The 19,551-nt window shown below is 47.6% G+C and overlaps 1 protein-coding gene across 1 annotated transcript in view; it reads left to right on the plus strand.

Annotated features, from left to right (window-relative positions):
* The window catches only part of LOC103371248 (potassium voltage-gated channel subfamily C member 1-like), a 66,361-nt gene extending 54,735 nt beyond the window's left edge, over positions 1-11,626 (plus strand). Inside the window, exon 6 of the mRNA XM_008300503.1 lies at positions 11,475-11,626. Coding sequence (XP_008298725.1) covers positions 11,475-11,626 — 152 coding nt within the window. The remainder of the gene's footprint in view (positions 1-11,474) is intronic.
* Positions 11,627-19,551: the final 7,925 nt, after the last annotated feature.

Genomic DNA, 19,551 nt, shown 5'->3' on the forward strand with positions numbered 1-19,551 from the left:
ATCTATCTATCTATCTATCTATCTATCTATCTATCTGTTAGAGAACTGTAGTCATGTGTTTTCAGTTTATTTATCACTCCTAATTATTCTGTCTTACTTTCTCATCCTTTCATCATTTCCCCGCCATCCCTCCCTCCATCCCTCCCTCCCTCCCTCCCTCCCTCTCTCTCCTCGCACTCTCACTTTTCTCCTTATCGCCCTGCTGTTGCTACGGAAACAGTGGACAGGGGAATTGTGGGACTTGGTGCAGCAAAGCATTTTGGGTCAAGGCTCTGTGTTTGATTGCATTATTGATTCATATCGATACCTGGGCCGCGCTGCTCTGACCCCACAGTGCAGCCCAGGAGCCGATGGTGAGACGAATGCAGCCTTTGTGCGGTAAATAAACCACCAAGTACAAGGACACCAATGGAGGAGAGCGCCGAGCAGCTCTTCCCTCCTTCTGTAGAAAGCCAAGCCTGAGCTGTGGGTAGCAGAGGAGAAGGAGCTGGATCAAGTCCTGAGACAGGAAACAGGAAGCCAGTCGTCTCAGCTCCTTTCTTCATTCATGTAGACCGACAGCATCTTTCTGATTGGGTGGTGTGACTCCGAATAAACATCGTGTCCAACAGTCATGGATGAGGCTCATTTAAAATGTTTCAGGCACCTACCAGAACCAACCCGAACCCAGCGTCACTGTGGCTCTGCGCTGCCAACAGCAGCGTCCAGACCCGTTCGTTTACCTGCTCGCCCAGTTTGTCCATCATCCCCGTACGTCTGTCCATGCGTCCCAGTCCATCCCATTCTGGGAGAGCTGAGCAGCGCCTTCAGGGATTCCTGTGAAGCTGTGTAATCATTCACCTGTGCTGGTCAGACGTCAACAATCACAGTCTCTATAACTTAACAGAACGCGTTTTTGGGCCAGAACTTAAGAATTCATACACTGATGATGACTCAAATCCACGAACAAGTTTTAAATTAATGAATGTTTGTATTCCAGCAGTGGAAGGTCTCTGCTCAGTGCTGGAACTCAGGAACAGAAATGGAGAATAAGACAGTCTGCCTCAGTGCTGGGAGTCCAGTCCAGGTTTTTATTGAATCAACCTGTAGGAGTCCAAACTCTTCACCTCCTGGATAACAAGCCAGAGCTCCTCTCTGTTCGTCCACCATGCGCTCATCGGTTGAGCTAATAATGAGCTTGAAGCGTCGTTCCACTGCGTGACAGCGTCGTCCATCAGTCCTGTGCATAAACAGTCTCTGAGTGAGGACGGCGTGTTCATTCCTCCACATTCATACGTGTAAATACAGTAAAAACCATCATTTAGCCAAAATACACTAAATACCTTTTACTCAGCTCCTTCAATACATGTTTTATTTGATAAGAGTCAGATGTAAACGGCTACATGACAACTAGTCGCCGTCTGGATGAGCTTCAGCAGCGATGAGTGAATCAGACCAGAACCAGATTAAGATGCCAAACTTAACTCTGGCCATGTTGTTGAGCAGTAACTGTAAAAACAACGTCCCTGGATGCAGACAGACAAACTCTAAGTTTCTGCAGAAGCAGCAGCTCAGCATCCAGCTCTGTAGGCAGCCTGCAGGCTTCTTTAATCACATCGCTGCTTCTTTTTGTTGTTCCAAGAAAGAATCCCACCGTAACGCCGTCTTTCTGTGGTTCTGCAACATGCCAAGCTGTCAAAAAACAGGATACATCATCACGGAGGAAGTCAGAGTGCGCTGAGGAGAACACCGCCTGCTGCCCCTCACAAATAAATGAAGACCCTGCAGCTCTGGAGGGAGCATTGGTGCAGTGGATCTGGCGCCTCCGCAGGCCAAGAGCGTGCATTACACCCTGCTTCCTGACTGCGTTAGTTTCTGCAGACACGCTCTGCATTATGATACCGTCCACGTCCATCTCCCCCTTTCAGTGGGAACCTAATCAGAGAGTGGGTGGAGGCAGGATCAGGGAATGAAGTGTTGCATTCATATCTCCCCGGCTCTGTGTGTCACGCTCTCTCTGACGGTCTCCATTGTTTTTTCCTCTTCCCATAGTTCTCTGTCTTTCCCTGCCTGTCCTCCTCCTCCATGTTCTCAGTAGAAACACTATTGATTGTCTTCATTGACAGACAGATAGCATTGGCCCGAGCCGGCTCATTGATGTAAGAGGATCTGCTGCACCATAACAAACTGGAGACTCTGCCTCTCTGCCTCTTTCCTTTTTCACTCCCTTTCCCTTGATTCTGTGCCACTGATGCGCAGGTTCATCTTCACTTCATCACACTTCCCTACGATTAGCTCCCTCTGTTTTCCTTTCACTTTCCTTCTGTCTGCCGGTGATTGATGGCCTTTCTGCTGCTGTTTCATCATTGCTGGTGGTCAGAACCCCCTGAGACCGATTGGATCGCGTTACCATTATTTTATTTCCAAACAGCAGTTGAGCCACAGCGGTGTCAGGAGGAAATCGAGTTGACCGAGGGAAGCGTAAACTCATCGATAATGCGGATTATGTTCAGAAACTGTGAATTTAAAACAATAGAAGTGAAGATATCAGCGAGCCATGTTGGTAGCGTGGTGACGGTTTGGTTAAGAATCGTTCTTAGAAACGTCGTGTGATCACCTTAAAGACGCTTTAGTTTAGTTAGTCGTCTGCAGGAGGTGCAAAAAACCCACAAAGTGAAGCAGCGACTCAGTGAATGTGTGAAGGCGATGTGTGGACGTCTGCACTCTGTGACAGACTCTAAGTCCCTGGATCCACCGTCAGGATGTAATTCAGTGAGTAAATAAGTGGATAGTCTTCTTGTTTTAATAGTTTTAGAGTTTTCTGATCATTTCCTGTCACCCTTCCCTCCATCTGTCATCATTTTGCTGTTTTTTTTTCCATCCAGTGAACTCCTGTCTTAAACACAGACGTGTGGTGCACTGACTGTGTGTTTAGGTTGTGCCTGCTTCACCTGTACTAATGTTCTGCACGTGCATCTATCTGTGACGTCATCTGTGTTCGATCTGTACCGTGTGTTCGTCTGACATAGCAGTAAGACTCTTTATCTGTTCTCTCCTGTGTTTCTGCCGCTCTGTGTGATTTCCTCTTCCTGTCTGTCTTCTCCTCTGATCTCAGCTGAGCTATGTCACATGTCACATACATGCAGCCTGTATGTATGTCTGTCTGTATGTTCTGTGTAGGCTAAGGTCGGTGATGTCATGTTTGCATTTTATGTGTCTGTATTGATGCAAATATTATTTCTTGGCAATCTCAAATCCACATGTGATTTTCAAACAATGTGTCTGCGTCCAAAAAACTTTGAGGATTATTTCCAAACACGTGAACGAGCGTTTATCCACAAACTGAAACACATGTTGATCTGTTGTCTGCATGCAGATTGTTGTTGGGATAATATTTGCCCTGGTTGTTACCCCCTATACCCCTCCTCACCCCGAGTCTCCCCCTTCCCCCTCTTCCTCCCTCTTGTCTTCCCGTCTCATGGTTCCCTTCTCTCCCTGCAGGAACCTCATTAACCCAAAGCAAGCATCCCAGATCACTGATCACACTCCATCATGCTGTATGATGAGACGACCACTAGCGGAAACATTTTCAAAGTGTGATCCTGCAGTTTTCTGCTTTTGTGTTCACACTGCTAGAAATCAGATGAAGCTCAGCCTGAGGACCGTCGGTCAGCCTCTGGTGTGGCTGCCAGTAGGTTCCTCACCTCATCCACCAACTGCTCGTCCAGACGCACCGTATGTCGGCTTATCAGACCGATATGTTAGGACTCTGTTAGCTGAAACCATGTTAGATCTGATTCACCCAGACAGAACGCTAACGCTAACCCAGTCTAGGTCTGCATCTCAGCGTCGTGGTTTTACTGAATGGTTGTGGCTGAGGTTTGTTAGCTCGAGCTAACTGGACGCAGCCATCTTCCAAACACGCCACTGCCCTAACCCTAACCCTAACCCTGACCCTAACCCTAACCCTAACCCTGACCCTAACCTTAACCCAACTCTCACGTCGTCACAACCGTCGTTTAATGTTCTGGTTTTTCTCAAGAACCGCTGATCTAAATGACTTCACGCTCAGCTCTGCACTTCCCCAAGTACCCATAATGCATCTGCCAACTGTGAAAAAGACAAACAGCCACGAAGAGCAGACACGAGCATTCATTAGTGCGACCGTTTTTCAGATACACCAGTAAGGTGGAGACCTGACAACATTACATGATGGAGAGAAACCCAACAAAGTCCAGTGATTCCCTTTAAGCAAGTAAACTCTACAGGAAGTACCGTGTGGCAGAACCAGGCTCAGGGAGGATCGGTCGGGGTGGGGTAAAGGCAGAGAACCCACAGCAATCATAAAACACTGCTCAGCATCGTCACACACAGAACTTGGTTAGTCGACTGAAGGACTGCTGCTTCTCGTTTGGTCTTCTGCGTTTCGAGCAGTTCTTTCTTCTTCTCGTTGAGTAAGGCGGCTCGAGACGGACCGTCAGGGTGGGTTCTAGCCGTAACGTGGTTGTCCAGCAGACCGCCGTGTATTCATCAAACTGAACCAACATCAGATTCAGAGACGTGACAGTTTGTCGTTCTGTTTTTATGGTTTCTGTTGTCAGGGACCTTGTTGTCCCTTTGACCCTGCAGGAAAGTCTGACTCGTCAAGCTGCAGGCCGGAGCTCAGGTCACCTCCTGGAGGCTTGATTTGGTTTTGCAGGGCTTGGCCGGTTCGGGCGGGTCCGTTTAGTCTGGGTGGCAGGCTGTTTTCTTGACCTTCAGCTCCTGTTAGAGGCTGGCTGCCTTCAACGGCGACTCTTTGACAGACTAAACTGTCTGTTTACAGGCAGGAAAGATGACTTTTGTCTGTCCTCTGTTCCTGCCTTCGTTGCCTTCAAAATAAAAGCCAGTTAATGAGTTATATATACCTGGTTGGTTTGGTAGTCGACTTGTGAGTCTAACGGGGGTTTGGTGAAGCAGGGAAGACAGAATCAATAAAATAAAACTACATTTTGTATGTTTTTTCAAAAAATTTACCGTTTAAAAGTGTCAAACTGCAAAATATACACGGAGAAGTAAATAAGGCAAACGTGGGTGAAGCTGCACGGTGCTGCCTGACTGGAGTATGAAATCAATCTGCTGTCCATGAAGGGAAACGCAGCACATACATGATTAACCTTAATTAACCCTGAACTCCGGCTTCACAGCTGTGACTTTAAAACTCAGATAATTAACGCCACCGTTCTGTCTGTACCACCAGCTGTGGTGTTTAAATAACCTGTACTGTACCTGTCGCTGGAGCAACCTGTTAGCTCGTTCTTGTTCGCGCTACTTAGGATTCGTAGGTTCAGAACAGAAACAGAAACACGACTAGTTTCTTGTGGTGTGAACACACAATCGCTCGTCCCGTCCCATCCAGTCTCCCCATCCTTCCTCCTCCTTTTCCCATCCTCCAGTGTTCCTCCCTCCTCTCCCTTTCCCTCCCCTTCCTCCCTCATGTCTCCTCATCCCATTTCTAACACTGGTGTGTCCATCCCATCCTCAGGCTATCCTCCTCAGTCTCTCCCCCTGCGTTGTGTTACTAAAGTCTGACTGAGTGGAGGTATGTACAACGAGTCCTCGTCGCAGTGGCGCTAACACACATGCTGCTATGCTGAGCTTAGCTTCTGGCTTTGGCTTTGGAGAGAACCAATCAGAAATCTTTAAAGTGTAGTACCGTCCCGGGGGGCAGAAATAACCTCGGCGGGTCACAGAGAAGAAGACGAATCCCCGCTATAATCAATATTCATATGATTTCACTCATGGGTGACCGTGGTGTTTATGGACTACTGAGCAAGGTTGGTTTGATAACCACAGGTCTGTAGGTTAGCTTAGACCTGGAGCATGTGTCACACAGTTAGCTAACCCAGCAAGGTGGGACGATGTCTTCATGGTCCTGAACACATCCAGTACTTCCTACATGTGGGCTGAGCAGCCAGCGAAGAGGGCGCAGCGTAAATCCCTGCTCCTCTGGCCGGTTCTGGACTCTACGCCAAGTTTACTTATTGAAAAACCAAAGAATTTATATGAACCCTCACACCCAGGTCCGACTGACAGTAAATACACCCGTCAGGTGTGGGTGGATCCCATCTAACAGTAGTTCTGTGTGAAGTCCTTGTTATGTTCTTAGTACCTGCTAACGAGGAATGCACTGACTTGGATCGCACCTTTAAACCAATAAGGAATATTTAAACTAGTCAGCTGTGACACCAACGTTCATCCCGACCAGGCGGTTCTACTCATTAAACCCAGTGGTGCAGTGATGGAGGCATTATCCAGATCCTGCACCTGAGTACAATACCCCACAGGAAGATACCCCACAGGAACATACCCCACAGGAACATACCCCACAGTGAAATACCCCACAGTGAAATACGTGAGGTGTGTGGAGCGTGCACCTTGTTGCAGTGCAGAACAACGACCCTGTGAGCCTATGATGTAATGGGGTTATTAATGGGGTTACTGGTGCTGCTGGGAGGGTAACGGTGCGTTTTGTAGTTTATCGAGGCAGAGCTTCTGTTTAAATATTTTATATACTGCAGCAACTAATGATTATTTTGAAACGGATTTATTAAGCCGAGTATTTTCTGGATTAATCGATTGATTATTGGGTTTGTAGTAAATCATCAGAACAAGAGCCCAAAGTGACCCTCATGATGAGGTCAGCGACACTGACCAATAGGAGAACAGAGCCTCTGCAGCGCAGGTTGAAGCATCGCCGCCTTTATTGCCTGTATGTGGTGGATGGACGAGTGTCTTTCACACCCGGCTGGACGCTTAATTACACGCTTGTTTCCCAGAATTCCCTCTGACATGACAGACAGAAGCTATGATGGGTTTGGGACGTGCAGCCTGTTGTGTGTCTCGGACAAGTCAGCAGTTGATGGAAGTCATTTGGACGTTCCATCAATCGAAGCTGATATATATTATAAACAAGAGGAAATAGCCTCAAAGTCCACCAGCACGGCGGCAGCAGGCTGGAGGCTGTAGCCGAGGCTGGAGGCTGTACCTGAGGCTGTAGGCTGTAGGCTGTAGGCTGTAGGCTGTAGGCTGTAGGCTGTACCTGAGGCTGTAGGCTGTAGGCTGTAGGCTGTAGGCTGTACCTAAGGCTGTAGGCTGTCGGCTGTAGCCGAGGCTGCCTCACGCTGCGTCTGCTGCAGAGCCAGCTGCAGACAGGCTCTCATTACGGATGCTCAGCACCGTCCAGCTGGACCGCTCCGTACAGCCAGAGCCACACTAGGAGCAGGCGCTGCATCTGGATCTGTACAAGACCCAGACGTGGGAGTGCTGACCAACACGGTCTGGTTTTGTGCCTTTGCTTTGTGTTAGTAGCAGATGTGGGTCAGGCAGGTCCGGCTCATAATCACAACCACAGAATCTGTGATGAGACACGACCTGGGCCTGCTGTATGTTAGACACTATAGGTTATTGATACCAATCAATCTGCTCTCTGCTGCTGCTCTGGATGTGTGTGTGTGTGTGTGTGTGTGTGTGTCCCAATCAGCTAAGAGCCGCAGTGCTGCTGATTTATTCCACCAGTTACAGGACTTGACGTTGCAAACACAGCTATTTAAACAGAGCAGAATGTGTGCAGCTACACAGTCAACATGCTCAAACACACACACACACACACACACACACACACACACACACACACACACACAGAGCACGTATGAAGCTGTAATAAGCGGCACACAGAGACGTCGCTCGATCGATTGAGAATGATATTCCAGAACCAGAACACTGTTCATAGTGCACATGCTGGTTGGAACAACAGACGACACGTTTCAGTGTCTGACAGTCTCACATGTTTGTGCATCTTAACCCATATGTGCTGCAAATATGCACACACACACACACACACACACACACACACACACACACCTACATAAATACAGTGTATTGAGGAGCCAGGTCTTTGGAACATCGTGACCCAGATCTGTCAACGTGGTCTCCAGAATGCCTCCTGAGGTTTAAAAGCAATTCTCTTTGGCCAATTCAGCTAAATCTAGCAGCACAGTCTTCATAGTACGTGTACTGTAACGAGCCATTACACAGTGTCAGTAAACCCGTTAGTGGCTGTGGGGAGATGTGCAGTCAGTGGTACCATTTTAGGTCCAAAATGGACTTTACCGAAGGTTTGAGTGAAACAAACGGCTTAAGTTTAAGATTCATCTGAAAGCATAGCTCCCTGTCATCAGACTGACGTAAACGCTGTCCCATCCCCAGCAGCACCAGCCAGAGGTGTGTGAACGTCTCTGGTCTCCTGCTGCCATCAGTGATGACGTTTAGGGAGATCTTTAAGCAGACCAGACCCACATGAGCTAAACCGGGGGTCTCAGGACAGGCGTTGTTGGCTGCTGACGTTTCTTAGTGGATTTCCAAACGAGTGCTGGAACAGGAAACAGCTTTTATTACATATACGATGATTAATAATGTGTTTTCCAAGAAATTAGCTTTGGAGAATCCATGTGTTCACATTATCCAGTGTTCTTCTGAGAGGAGGGAATATGACATGGTTCTCTACAGAGAGTCTTAATGTTTTAGGCTCATGAGTGTTTTCAGGAGGTTTAAAGAAGTTCTTTTAGAGTCAGGCAAGCTCCAGATGTTTATGGAGCTGATCATAGTGTGAGACCCAGCCTCCAGATCTTCTACCTTCTATCCAGAGTCCTCTACCATTGCAGCTGTCAGTGTTCTCCACAGAGTTCTTGATTTCTCCCTTTCATCCCCACACATGGTGACATTTGATGGAGTCCACCTTCAAGGCTCCCAGAGGTCCCTGATAAAACACAGAGCAGCACTCTAGCCTCTGATCCAGTCCTCTTCTAGACAGCTGGAAGAACGTAACCAAACAAGCTGCTGCTGGCTGAGGTGCCACGCTGGCCGATCTCCCATCAGCGCTTCATTTCTCTTTAGGCAGCACCCAACTTGAGTTTCTGCAGAGATGAAACTGATCCCAGTTTAACCTCACAAGGACAAATGCTTCCTGGGAGGTGTTGATGAGTAATTAGAAACTCTGCTGTTGGTGGGTTATGTAGACATCGATCTGTCGTTGTTTCATGTTGTCGCTTTTGTGATGAGGGTGCAAGCTAAAACTGCATTTAATACTTTCCTGTCAGCTCTTCCAAAGACTTGTCCAAGGACAGCATGAGTTTTTACACACAGTAAAAGCTGCAATCACACGCAGGGAAATCCATCATAGCAGAGGCAGACCAATAATGCAGCGGACCACAATGCAGCACCGACGAGATTCTTGGAAACACACCAAGTAATCTGTCTGGCACAGTGTGGCCTGTAAGGACGGTACACAAGGTGTGCACAGAAGGGCTACTTGATGGACTTTAAGATGCATATACCAGGTGAAAAGACATCTTCATCAGATGAGGATCCATGTAGGAGACAGAAGTAGAGCTGCCAAGGCTGGACTTCCTTGACTTGTGACGTCTTTATGCCTTTACGAGGGCACCCCACATTGACAGAGCGTTGCTAAAATGAATGAGAAGGCCGAACGGATTCCCTGGTGGACGGCATTGTTGCTGGCTGACTGTAAGTTTAGTTGTTCTTTGACTGGTCGCACACAAGTTAGACGAGCTACAGACACGACTGTGTGAACAGGTCTGTGTCTGTGATCCTTCAGTGTGGGAGCCTGAAGAACGAGTGCACAAAGCTGACGTCATGATGCCACAGCTCATGTGCACAGTGACCGATACAGGAAGCAGCATGGTGCTAACGTCCATCTGAACACAGTCTTACCTCTTATTTAATACTTGCATTGACAGCAGCTCACCCTTGCAACAGTATACCTCAGTGTCCAGAATCAGGACTGGACAGGACTTCCTTTATGCCTTTACCCCGGCTGGTCTCGTCTAAACTATCTCAATGCCTCGCTGGTGACTGACTCGCCAACTTCGCTCATGAGTTGCCTTCACTTGAGACTGTTTGTTTTTCTATTTGCTCTCTAGTCTCTGAGCCCATCACAGTACAGCGCCCCCTGTGGAAGCCCTGACTTTTCGCGGTGTCATTTCTATCCTCGGTTTCCGACAACAAAACCACAATTATTGAGGATTCATCTCAAATGTAAAACTACAACAGTCACTTTACCAGATCTGTCGGTGTTCATCATTTAGCCGCTCTCTAGCGTGTTTGGTAGCTAGCTGCCATTACATAGTCTGTCCACTGGAGTGCGCTGGTGCTTCCCAACACTAAAACGTCCGTCTCAGCACATGTCTTGTTGGAAGTTTTTTAGAAAACAAAACAACAGCGTGTAGAGCTGGTATGCATAAAGGTCTTCTTCAGAATCAAATGGATCCAAAACGCTGACGGATCACAGAACTCTGTCCCGTCCTGCTACGTTACGCCTCCTGAAGCATCCCATTAGTCTCAGCGCTACTGTCTTCAACAAGCTCACAAATGTTTGCATGCTTGACTAAAACGATGAACACGGTGAAGTTTATATCTGGAAAACATCTGCATGGTAGCACTGTCACTGTGAGTGTATTAGCATGTTAGCATTTAGCTGAAAGCACAGCTGTGGTCCGGTCCAGCCTCACGGAGCTGCCAGCATGGCTGTAGACACATGAATGGAGAGAAACACTTACTGGACCCTGATCTTGGAGAGGGTTTGGTCTTCAGTTGGTCTGTCTGTCTGTCTTTCTGTCTGACTGTCTGTTTCCCTGTTAACAGTAGAACACCTGGCTAAAGCACCTGGACTCTGAGAGCTCAATGCCTTTTCACTGACAATGGAGTATTGTGTGTGTTTCTAACTGTGCTCAGCTCCAGATGATTTACCCACCTGAGCTGCTCTGAGTTTCCCAAAAAAATCGTTAAACCACCAAGTGTGGCAGTGATGCTTGTTCCTGAACAGAGTGGCACCACTCGAGTGCTTTTGGGAATCCCAGAGCAGGAAGTCCAGTGGACGTACACGAACTAAAACCACGGGACATCCCTCCATCACAGGTGTACGTCCACTGGACCAGTGCACCCTCCCTCCCCTACACAGTTCATAGCGGTGCTGCAGAGCGCCACCTCTAGGTGACTAAGGGATATTGTGGCAACTGGTAGCTGATTTTCGTAACCCATATTCCTGTTTTGTCCTGTCTCTGTCTGTCTGTGTCTGTCTGTCCATCTGTTTGTCCCTCCGTCCATCTGTCTGTCCGTCTTTTTCCAACTTCCTCCTTTGGTCTGTACTATTTTACCTGGTTTTGGGCTGGTTTTGATTTCCACTTATTTACCTTTTGTTTCCTTTGTTTCATTTACAAATGCTTGTAACTGTAACAAACTGTTTTTTATATTTGCTCTATCTGATGTGCAATGCTGTCATTTAACATAACATCGATGAATCTGTCATGACAAACCTCCCTCTGTCATGACCTCGTGCCATTCCACCCACTCACCACACCATCTACCTGCTCACACCTGCTGACCCTCCACACACCTGTGCCCTGACCTCTGCCCTGTCACCTGTCATCTCCATGTAGCCACGGGTTACGAGAAGTCGCGCAGCCTCAATAACATCTCCGGGATGACGGGCGCCCCGCTGCGCCTCACCCCCATCACCAACTCCACCTTCGAGCCCTTCGAGCCGCCGGGCCTGAGGCGATGCCACTCACCCATCCCCTCCATCTTGTAGCATACCCCCCTCCCCTCCCCCCGCAGAGAACAACAAAATGTCAACAACAACAGCAACAAGAAAATCTTTTTTTGTTGGTTTTTCTTTTGTTTTTTTTGCTCTGGAGAACATGTGAACGAACAGCATCAACCCTGAAGGAGTGTCAGTCCATCCCAGCTGCTCTTCATCCCTCATCCATCCCTCATGGGTTCTCCCTGATAGAAGCAGTGAATTAGAGTTCTTGGAGCCACTAGTAGGCCCTATTTAAAGTTTTAAAGCCACAGAATAGCTAGACCTTACTGATTAAGCTGAGATAGACGCTTAAGCTAATGTATTTTAAAACACACGGACATACACTAACACACCTGCCTTACTAACAGGGATAGAGTCTAGGTTAGTTTAGACCGATGAACTAGTTGAGTTAGTTAACCTCTCGCTTTCCCTGTGTTACTTCTTGCCTGTATTTCAACTGCACTTGCACTTCAATGCTTTAACACTGATACTTAAGAGTAGCTATAAATAAGAGACTTTTTTCTAATATGACGCCTCAGAACGCACACACATGCACACACATGCACACACATGCACACACACATGCACACGCACATGCACACGCACACGCACACACACACACACACACACACACACACACACACTAACATGTTACTGCAGCATGCATGTTTCTACTCCACGATAAGAACATACACTATACCTACCAGTAGACTCAAGAAAACATTTTGTACACGAAGCCCCTGAACCTGTAGCACCTCTGCACCTTCTAAGGAAAAAAACTAACAAACAAACAAAAAAAAAAGCCATGTAGGCTGTAGATGCTGAGTTCTTTGTGTTCCACATAGTTTGCTGTCGGTGAGTCCAGGGAGGAGGGGAGAGGGACCTCCTTTAGAGTCCATATCAGCCCATAACCAGCTTAGAACATCAGCAGAACCCCTCCTCCTCCTCCTCCTGCTTCCTGCTGCAGGAGGACTTGATGAAAACCTATTTTTTGTACTGTGGGAACAGACGTGGAGAAGCAGAGGGCAGTGGTTCCCGACCTCCCAGAGGATAAACCTGACAGAGTTAGTCAGTTAACCAGGCTAGATACCTGGTGATATCATCACCCCCAGACAAAGCAGCCTAAGAAGCAAAAGGCTTCCTCATATGTTTCCTGCTGCAGGTAGAACCAGCTCATCCTGTGAATCAGGTTCATGTAAAAAGCATATATGAAGTGTTACTGCTGCTCAGGCCGTATGTACAGGAAGAACTCTGCGTGGTGCATTTAATGTACATTTCCACTGTGGGATTCTAGCTATGCTTCCACTTTACGCCACGTTTCCGTCCCCATGTGGAGCACATTTACAAAATATATTGTTAAAGGAGAATGAAGGTGTTTCCAGACACTTCTGTTAGACAGCGATCAGCAGAATGAGAAGCCTGTTTCCATCTCACTCTGTTTTTAGTGCAGAAACAGGCGCCGCTGCTTTAGCTCACCTGGTTGGACTGCTTTAGCTCACCTGGTTGGACTGCTTTAGCTCACCTGGTTGGACTGCTTTAGCTCACCTGGTTGGACTGCTTTAGCTCACCTGGTTGGGCTGCTTTAGCTCACCTGGTTGGGCTGCTTTAGCTCACCTGGTTGGGCTGCTTTAGCTCACCTGGTTGGGCAGCTGGCCACCCAGGTACAGCGGCCGTGGGTTTGAATCATGGCCCTTTGCTGCAGGTCCTTCCCCCACTTTCCTGTCTCTCTGTCTCGACTGTTCTGTCTAGTAAAGGCCGAAAACATAAGTTAAAAAGAAAACAGGTGGATGGAAACACTTCTAGTGACTTTAACTCGGCTTCCTTAGAAGCAGACTGTCATCATACCTGCTGTTACTGGAGACGCTGATGTGAAGCTAAGAAAGCTTCTCCATCTCAGGTATGAACGTCTTTAACAGCAAAATGCTAAATTATTTACTCAGTAATCTTAATGGACCTAAAAGTGGTGAGATTAGAGCGTATTGCTGTAATGAAATCCTTTATTTAACCGTTTTAAGGCTTCCTCTGACTGTCCTGAGCCAGAGGTTGGGAATCACTGCTGCTGCACAGCTGCTCAATAAAACACACGTCAGCTACTGCAGTTCAATGTAATTATTAATAGTAAGTAGATGAAGACACATGTTGAAGTCCAGTGTGTACATGTTGGACCTGATCCTCACCATCACCGCTCACCTGCCGCGCTCTCACCTGGGCTGTAGAGCCAGAAGTCAGAGACCACCGCTTCTCGTTTCTGTGTTGCGCTTCCATCTCGTCACTAGCAAACGTATTTAAAGGAACAGTGAACCGAAAGCTGATTGGCTTTCTTTCCAAGAGTGATAAAAGATAAAATTCTCTCATTTTGTTAGTAGCTAAAGTCAAGATGTGGTTAGCCTAGCTTAGCATACAGCCTGGAGGCAGGCGAAGCAGCTAGCCTGCTCTGTCCTGAATACGTAGGTGACTGATGTACATGGTACCTTGTTCTGTATCCTGTGCATGACCTAGAATGACCTGTAGGAGGTGCTACACACTGGAAGTGTTCCTTAACCACAGCCAGGTGCAGTGACTGCACACGTTTAGGTTGCTAAGTTTATTAGCGTTAATCTGTTGTTAAGTCCAGCACGGAGCTCCCTCAAAGTTCTCAAAGTCCTGTTTTTACAGATCAAATCAGAAGCTATGTGGTAACTGGTGAGTTTGATTTACTAACTACTTCTGGACCTGAGACAGGCGATCAGTTTCCCTCTCTGCTCCTAGCTTTAATGCTAAGCTAGGCTAAACACACCTTGGCTACAGCTTTGCACTTAAACCTGCAGTGCAGAACTTTTGTCCTGCTGCCTGGCGGCTGGACGTAATGACACCAACACGTTCTGCTCATGACCATAAGACGCTGATTGCTTTCCTTTGAACACTTATTTTAAAGACTGCCAGTAAAGAACGCCTCCACACACCAGGTTTAAACCAGAGAGCTCCTGGACGCCGACGGGCGCCATCAGCAGGACGCTCATTCATACGTAGAAGTCCTGCGCTCCAGATTTAACATGTTATCAGAAAGAAAGCTAATCAGCAAACAGAACAGCAGCTATTCCTTTAAGCTGGCGGAGCAAATGACTTTCTCTCTATTGGAAAGGTTTCAGACATTGCAGCTCAGCCTGAGGGGGGCAGCTGGTGTTTCCTCAGGTCTGAGTCCATCCTCCACCACCATCTCCACCACTGCAGCCAACAGCGTTACTACTTGCACTGACTCCAGTGTGACTCAGCAGCCAGTGGCAATATTTTTAGTTTTCTCCCTTTTTGGCTTCTCTTTCTTTCCCTGTTTTTTGCCCTCCTTCCTTTACCCACCCCACCCCGCCCCACCCTCCTCCTCTGTCCGTCCATCTCTTCTTTGTTTTCGGGTGCGGCTGCTCAGTAGGAGGCACCGTGAACGGCTACTGGAGCGACAGCCCGTGGTAGAAGAAGAAGAGGAAGAAGAAGAAGAGCGGACGCTGAACACCGCAGAGAGAGAGAATGCGACAACAGGGACGGACGTAGAAATATGCAATGTAGATAAATGAGACGGCGGCGGCGGCGGGATCTGTGTGTTCGGATGACGAGAGTGCACGTGGACGTTTGTGTGTGTGTGTGTGTGTGTGTGTGTGGGTGTGTGTGTGTGCCCAGACCTGCATCTACCTCTGGACTGAGATGCACTTCCTGTTACTTCTGAAAGAGTTTATTTTGGTGTTTCTCATCTGTGCCATTGTCTTTCTATCAAGGTGTGTTTTTACTGATTCAAGTTCAGCGTTGCTCCTGATTTATGTTCTCAACTGGATTTATTTTTATTGTTTTTTGTGTTTGAGTCCAGAGCTGCTGAACCTTTCTGTTGTACTAGGCAGTGATTCTGTGTCTGTTGGTTAAGTTTCTGTCCTCAGCCGTCGCTCTCGCCTCGTTCCTCTGCCAGCAGAACGTACCAGAGATGAGCAGAAATCATTGGTTTAGTCACCTGCTTTAAAGAGACTTTCTAAAGTACTGAACCCATAGAAGGTGAGGTAATGCCCTCTGGTTGCTGTTTTACACTCAAACTGGGAGTGCTGGGAGTGCTGGGAGGCGAGAGCAACAGTTGAGAAGATGATTGTGTTTAAAGTGTAAGTTTGGCATTTTAGGGAACATTGGGCATCACTTTTCTGCTGAGAGTGAGCGATAAATCTCACGTCTCACAGTTCTGAGCTTCAGCTAGAACGCTGAAAGGAAAGTATGGAGCTTTCTCCAAGGCAGAGATGCTGCACCAACACCTCCCAGGCTCACTAATTAGCACGTCGTTTAACAAGTAGCTGAACAGAAGTGTCAAAATGAGCAACCCCACCGTGATGACGGAGCTCCATGGGACTCACAGCAGCAGCCAGAGCTCCTCGTAGAAACACTGACTGTCATTTGGACGCTTGCTGTGAGCAGATCAGACTCGTAGCTGTTAGCTCTGCAGGCGTCTTCCTGCACAACTTTGTTTTCTTTTTGCTTTTGCTAAGCTAACTTAGCCGACGGCCTCCTGGCTCTCGCTCTGCTCAGGCGTGAGATTTACCGACCGATCCGCTCTCAGCAAGGAAGTGAGATGTTTCCCAAAATGGCGAGCTGATGGTTCGAGCTCTCTGTGACGCTGGTTCTGGGCCAGGCAGGTTTTCTTCTGTTTCCTGTTTAGCCCGGCGCTCAAGTGGGGCATCACTTTCTCATTTGTCTCAGAAGTGCAAATGAATAATTTAGAGGTATTAATCCACTGGAAGTTCGGGATTAGATTCCCAGATAGAAAATCACTTTACCCCAGGCACACACACACACACACACACACACACACACACACACACTCTCTCTCTGAATCTGTGTGTCGTACCATTTCATCCTCTCCTTCCCCTCCTCTCCCTTCCTAATGTCAACTTGTTCTGAGTGTGTCTCCCCCGCCCCGAGGCCACTGCTGATTGGTCGCTCCTGTCGTGACGATGTACATATGTAAAGTTTGCGTTGTAGATGAATCTGCATGGGTTTCCATCGCAAGCAATAAGGATATTGATATGACTAATAATGTGAGGAGGTGTGATAAGGTTTTAGTCTTAAGCTTAAATGAATGTGTATAGAACATTTAGACTACTAAGAGTGTGTATGGATGTATGTGTTTAGACGCATACATATGCACTAACAAAAGCATGCAGGACAAACATTTCTTCGCCTCTTTGAATGCAAGAAGAGGTGAGACGGGCTGACATAATGCATGCCAAAATGCTATGATGCTATTGGTCGAAACAGACCAGATTAGGTACTGTAATGGGGCCGGGTGAGGGTGGGAAAGTTTATTTTTGCAGGATGGGGAGGGGTTACGTTTCTAGTAGGTCTTGTATAGCTGCTTTCTTATCGATTCTTGAGAGACTTATGATAAGAGAAACATATTAACAATCGTAGCTTATGGTTTTCTTTCTTCTTTTTTTGCTTCTCTATTCACAGAGAACTGTTCTGAAAGCCCCGCGCTTATCAGATATATGCAAAAAGAAGCAGTAACTGTGAACTAATGCTAAGAAATGAAAAAAAACAACAAAAAAACAAAAATCCAGCTTCTTCCATCAATGTCTCGACTCCTCTTCTGCAAGAGAGAGGAGAGACCCTTCTCCTCCCAAGATACCTCCTCGCCAAAGTTTCCCCTTTTCCATGGTTTCCATTCGTCCGCTCCTTCATTAGCCGTCCCTCCCACCTGTCCCCCGTCCTGTTCGCTGCTTTTCAACTGGAGTGATGTCAACAGACGGACGCCTCTGCAGTGCAGGAACGCAGCAGTTCAATGCAGCCTCACAACAAAGCCTGAGAGTGAATCAGCCGGCTGGCCTCAGGCTGGGTCCTTTCACAACATCTCCAGCCCGATTCTCCACGTTCATGTGGCTGTGATTTGATTGAAGGCAGATTTATGTAAGAACAGTCATCATGGGAGGCTGAAGCCATCTCGGCCCGTACGTCAGGCGACCCAGTTCTCTGGTACCATCCAGTCTAATGTGCAGCTAGTGTGGACGTCTCTCCCCAACCTTGAGATGATGTAGAGAAAGCTTTATTTTAACCTGAACTGTGGGAGGAAGCCGGAGAACCTGGAGAGAACCCACGCTGCACGGGGAGAACATGGAGACTCCACGCAGGAAGATCCCGGGTGTCCTCACCGGGACACCAACCGGAGACCTTCTAGCTGTGAGGCCACGGTTTAACCACCGAGCCACCTGCAGCAACTTATTAAAACCATCACAAAGTAACCGAGGGACAGTCAGCTGTGGGAACCAGAAAGGCTCGAATTCATGACCGGGTCTAAAGAGTTCTGCAAAGTGTTGGTGAATTTAACTGTCTCCTCTTTTGAACCAGCCTCAGACCAGCTGGATGCTTTATGGTCACAGCAGACGTCTGCAGATCTTTGAAGAGGCTGCATTGAACTCCAAACGAGAGGCCGCACTGCAGAGGCAGCCTCCAAACATCCAAGGACTGTGGAATGCAATGATCATTGGTTCTCACTCCATGTCCTTTAGCTTCTGACTCCTTTGCCGGCCACATTTCTCTCCTTCCCATCCATTCACAACTCAGGTATCTCTTTCTCAGTCTCTCCTTCTGTGTTCCTGTCAAACCCATGTTTCCTCAAAGATGTATTGTATGTGTGAAAAAACGGAGAGACTAGAGAAAAAAGTTGAGCTTTCCTCTCTTTTCTGTGCCTGTCAATGCTGTGTGCTCTGTTTTATGGCCCCTCCTTCAAAAAAAGAAATGCTGTTTTGCTTTCCTTGTCCGACTGTGCTTCCTGTCTTCTTCGTGTGTCGTCCGCCCACCGTCTTTCCGCCCTTTCCCCGATAACTGTATCTCACTGTGGTGAGACGCCATCCATCCCCCTCCCAACCCAGAAGCCTCTCACAGCAAAACCAAAAAAATACAAGGAATAGAGTGAATTGGAGTACCTTCACACCAGACAAAAGAATCAGAAAGATTGGCCTAACAGTGGACTTCACCGAGGAGGAAGACAGCACTGGACTCTGTAATGAATGAGAAGCACTGTTGTAGATGTGGAGGAGGGGAACAAATGTGCTGTGAAATGATGTGTTCTGAGAGGATTGTCAGCCGAGCAGCATCAGAGGGAGGAGATGGAGGAGGAAAAGTTTGGGCAAGACAGAAAAGTGTGGTGATGATGAGGAGGAGGAGGAAAGAAAGAAAGAAGCAAAAATCGCTTCTCCATGTAAGAATGTGTCCTCACTGTTGTTCCGTGCACTGTCGGCTTCTTGTGTCGTTCACTTCCTGTTCTGTGTGGTTCTGTGTCACCGTGACCTTTTCTTTATGTTCTGTGTGTTTTCGTGTCGTGTGCCGCACTCTCCTTCTTTTCTTCTTTTCTTTCCTTTCTTTCGTGTAGCCTCTGTGTGAACCACACCTGGGTCAAACACGACCTAAAGCTTGTCGTATCCCACGCAGGCCAATCGTAGCTTCAGCGTCAGAATGAGACGAATTAGAGACGAGCTGACCTGATGCAGCCAAACCCTGCCCGTCTGACGCTTAATGTGGGATGAAGCAAAACAAAAAAAAGCTAAAACAAACCAAATCGTTGTTATTTGGCCAAGGTCTGGTCTGTACATTTGCAGGACACACCAACTGAGATGTTCCAACTCTCAGCTCTTGGTCTGGATTTCAGCCCAGTCCTGGTTGGCTGCAGTCCTCTGGTTTGAACTTTAACCAACGAAATCTTTTTTGATCTCGATGCCTCATCAGCCTCTTAAGTGCCATCCAAAGATTAGTAATATCAGAGGACTGGACAGCCCCCCGAGGACTTCTGCAGATTGTGTCAGTGTGTGTGGGTTACAGAGACCAGAAGTGTTGGTGTGTGTGTTCTTGGTGTGCTTGCATGCCGGCTGGGCTGGGCGAGCTTCCTACTGATGTCTGTGTTTTCTTTTTGCTTTAGTGGTGTGTTTGGTCGATCATTT

This window comes from Stegastes partitus, unplaced genomic scaffold (genome assembly GCF_000690725.1).
Source record: "Stegastes partitus isolate 25-593 unplaced genomic scaffold, Stegastes_partitus-1.0.2 Scaffold1551, whole genome shotgun sequence".
Classification (NCBI taxonomy): Eukaryota; Metazoa; Chordata; class Actinopteri; family Pomacentridae; genus Stegastes; species Stegastes partitus.